The 3,936-nt window shown below is 46.1% G+C and overlaps 1 protein-coding gene across 2 annotated transcripts in view; it reads right to left on the bottom strand.

The window, feature by feature from the left end:
• Window positions 1-89: 89 nt before the first annotated feature.
• The window catches only part of LOC103479434 (cyclic AMP receptor-like protein A), an 18,978-nt gene continuing 15,131 nt past the window's right edge, over window positions 90-3,936 (bottom strand). Inside the window, exons 7-8 of one of the 2 annotated variants that reach the window (XM_008433853.2) lie at window positions 1,278-1,312; window positions 350-443 (exon numbers count right to left, since the gene is read on the bottom strand). In XM_008433853.2, coding sequence (XP_008432075.1) covers window positions 430-443; window positions 1,278-1,312 — 49 coding nt within the window. In that variant the 3' untranslated portion in view covers window positions 350-429. Of the gene's footprint in view, window positions 444-1,277; window positions 1,313-3,936 lie in introns of both variants that reach the window. The other variant, XM_017303652.1, reaches the window with a different exon arrangement.

The raw sequence follows: 3,936 nt of genomic DNA, 5'->3' as shown, positions 1-3,936 counted from the left end.
AGAGAGAGAGAGAGAGAGAGAGAAACAGAGAGGGGAGAGCGATGAGTGGGCTGCAGGGAGAGCGGAAGGGGAGACTTGTGTGACTGCGGAGAGGAAAAAGCCGTGCAGCTGCAGCTATTAATAAGCGGCGAGTGGAAAGAGAGAGCCGAGCCCGGAGATTATACGGCTCTGTCCCAATTCTCATTCCGCCGCCTCCTCACCTCGGCCTCTTTCCACTTTCTTTCCCCTCTCACAACCTTCCAGCAGATAGTTGACCGTCATCAGATGCGTCGATAATTGCCAAATTTTTTTAAACTCCTACTTAAGGGAATCCAGAGTTAGAACAAGGGCCTTAGCAAAAGCAGGAAACTCACCACCAGGCTCCCGCGGGGCCGTAGCAACCTCTCAGCAGCGGCAAAGAGGCCATGACCAGAGGTAACCCCCACGCCATCAGATGGTAAAACCTGACAAAAATCAGACATTTAACTCGTTATAAAAGCAGTTTCGTCCAAAATAATAACTTCAGGAAAATACAGTCCGAGTATGAATCAGTGTTTTCGTTCTTTAGTTCATCCCTTCTGTTGGCATTGCCATCAGGGTCATTTTTCACATGCCAACGAGCGTCTATACAGCCAGAGAGCCAATTACTCACACTGATATAAACTATAATTAGCCTAACTGTTGGGGACAAGATGATTTTCAGAGRATATCTTTGGATGAAAGCGGCAAACAGGGTGTGTTCTCACTCAGCGCGTCCTGGTGATGTACAGTCTGTTGCAAAAGTATTCACACTCTTCCAACTTTTTCACATTATTTTTTGTTAGGCAATCACTAACTTCAGTGTATTTCATCGGGTATTCCAATGATAGACCGAGAAGACATAGTGAGCAATTATGAAGTTGAGGAAAACTCATGCATGGCACTTCTTTATAAATTTGGYACGAATGTGAGCCTAATACTTTGGAATATGTGCATCCACAGCTGCACAGCTTGAGGCAGACATTTTTGCCCGTTCGCAAAATATCTAAAGCTCAGTCTTGTTAGTTGGAAAGAATCTCTGAATATCACTTTCAAGTCTTTCTACAGAGTCTTGATTAGATTTAGGTACAGTGTATACTGAGGTAGCCTGGTAAAAAATAGTRCCTTTTGYTACGCCTTACTTCTCCAGAGAGATTAAACTCARCTATAGAGAAACGATTGCAWGCTGGACGCGTGGACTCTGCTGAAGTTTTAAACAATTGGATCACTACTGTTTGACCATGACGCATGCAAAGCGTCCGCTATGCTATGAAGCTTACCAGAAATTGTGTGCGCTGTAAACCACTCCCGTCCACTGCAAAGAGAGAAGTGCTGAGTCGAACAACATCTTTGCCAGCAACAAAATGTCTTAAGCATTCCTCTCGGTCTGACTTKAACAGCTCAACATTTGTTCACTACCTCTGCTTTCATTSCCAATCTATAACCCTGACTAGCGGACTCTAATTCAAAAACAGCACAGAAAATCAAAGTCACTGWTCACAAGTCTTCTTTCTGTTCRCCAATTGGTCCAACTGAAATTCTCCCAATTGGGAGAAATCTGACGGACCACTGATGGAAGTTGATAATCAATCAGAACTGTGTAGTAAGGTAATGCGTGGCTAATGTTTARGTCAAAACAGGAACATGCTCTGATCTAAACCATTCCACTGCAGTTTAGGCTGTAATTTTAGGGTAACCAAAAGGTGAACCTCCACCTAAGCCTAGAGGCTTCTGCTGCCTCTAATAGCTTTTCTGTCGGGATAGTYGTGTATTAAGCTTCATCCATCTTCCACTCAACTCTTAAAAGTGTGTTGCTGCCACCACATTTCCCTGGGAAGACGGTGTGTTCAGGGTGATGTGCAAAGTCAGTTTTCTGCCACRTTTTATGCTTTGTTTGAAAGCCAAGAAGTTTATTATGAATCTGACTAAAGCACTTCTTATGCATCCTTCTGTCTTTTTCAGTAATAGCCTTCTTGATGCTCCGTAACAGGTCAGATTTGTAGAATATAAAACTGATAATTGTCRTATTAACAGATTCATACACCACCTCCTCCAAAGTTGCCCTGAGATTCTTGGCTTCTTCTTTGAATTGTCTGGCCAGTCAGTAAAGCTGGGCGGACATTTTCTGGGTAGGTGCAGCATGTGCTATACTGTTTTTGTACTTGGATGAAGGACAAAACCGATATTGGACTTCATTATGCTAGTTTGCACTCCACGCTTTTTAGACCGACTTATGGYCACAATTATGAGCTGCTTTGTCATGGTCAATCACATCAAATCCTATTAAAATACTTAGACGTTTGTGGTTGTAACATAACATGAGTGTAAAAATGTTAAAGACAAGGAATCTTAAAATGTGAGAACCAGTCTGCCTCYATCRTGTAAAAAATTTGAGCTCTTTACTGTTTTTAAGGGAAAAGGTTAAAGAGGCTGCAGAGACTCATAACTGAAATACAATAGCACCAGCCTTTCAAGATGCCGGTGTATGTAAGTGTGTGTGTGTGTGTGTGTGTGTGTGTGTCAGACAGACAAGGTGTGTGGCCCAGTGACTTGGGCGCCTGTGTTGGGAGTCGATACTTTATAGAGCGYACAGCGTCGCCTGGTCAATAGAGTGGAAGTCCTCCCCTGACTTGCTCCGAGTACGGTCAATCGAGCAGTAGTGACACGGCTGACACGCTTTCGATTCCCCTCGAGTGGTGTGGCACACAGACACACACGTTCTGTCACTCTACGTCAGAGGGTCGAGCYGCGCGCCCCTCGAAGCCCTCCGCCTCCCTCTGACTGACAGCGCACAGCGCGCTCGGCAGGTGGAGGAGGAAAAGTGACGGCGGCGGGTTTAAATAGAGCACATCGGTGGGTGGGAGGGAATCCAGATGGAGGTTGTGTTTGGAACGAACATGAGAGGGCTCGGGAAGCAGTGGGAGGAAATGGGAAACATTTGGAGAACGAAAGGCACACAGAAAAGAAATAATAAACAAAGAGTCAGGGAGGCGACGTGATGTATAAAAATGGGGAAATCTGTACCGCCAGCACATGGCTGCAATTCGGTGTGGGGGGAGGGAGCGGGAAAGGGTGGTTGTTAGGAAATCATTGTCGAGAGCTACTTCCTCGCCCCAACCCAACTTCACGAACACCTCACAGGGCCTTTGAGGGGGAGATGACGAGGTCCGGAGCTGCACACAACATGGGTTTAATGAGGCACAGCAGGACGGCACTGCACACAGCTTTACACACACACGCAGCCCTCGCAAGGCACAATCTCATTTCCCACCGCCTCGCACCACCTTTYCTCTCCYACTCCTCYGTCTTTGGCCATCTTTCTCTTCCCTCATCACACGCTCACTTTCCCTGGATTCCTACTTTTTTAGAGGCACATACGCAGCTCTACCCGCGCACACACAATCCTACTCCCTACCCGCTCTTGCATCCGCTTCAATCATTCTTAGATCATAAAGCCTCCGTTCTCCGTCTCCTCTGGCGATTTGTTCATTCATAAACCATCGCGCTGAGCCGTCAACTGAGTCGAGCGATACTGTGGGTGTGAAAGCCAGAGCGCGGGGGGAAGGTTGGGTTAAAGAGGCCCGAGGGGTAATTGTGCATGCATGCAAAGCTGAACCCCACCTGCCAAAACACATAAACTTATCACAGGCTTCTTATGTATTATTCCTGCCATAATTCCACGCTTTTCCAGTCCATTTTAAGAATGTTTTTGAAGTGCGAATAGAAAAGTTTGCTATGAACTCRTGACCGATCTTTTCTGCAGCAGTCAGAATTGAAATGCATAGTTGGATGGATAATGAGGGAGGGAGGGAGGTTAAATAATTAGGGTGGGACGGATAGATAATTGGTTGGTTGGTTGGTTGGTTGGTTGGTTGGTTGGTTGGTTGGTTGGTTGGTTGGTTGGTTGGTTGGTTGGTTGGTTGGTTGGTTGGTTGGTTG

Source organism: Poecilia reticulata, linkage group LG2 (assembly GCF_000633615.1).
Source record: "Poecilia reticulata strain Guanapo linkage group LG2, Guppy_female_1.0+MT, whole genome shotgun sequence".
Lineage (NCBI taxonomy): Eukaryota > Metazoa > Chordata > Actinopteri > Cyprinodontiformes > Poeciliidae > Poecilia > Poecilia reticulata.
The sequence above is the reverse complement of the archived record's forward strand: the minus strand, read 5'-3'. Positions and strand labels throughout refer to the sequence as shown.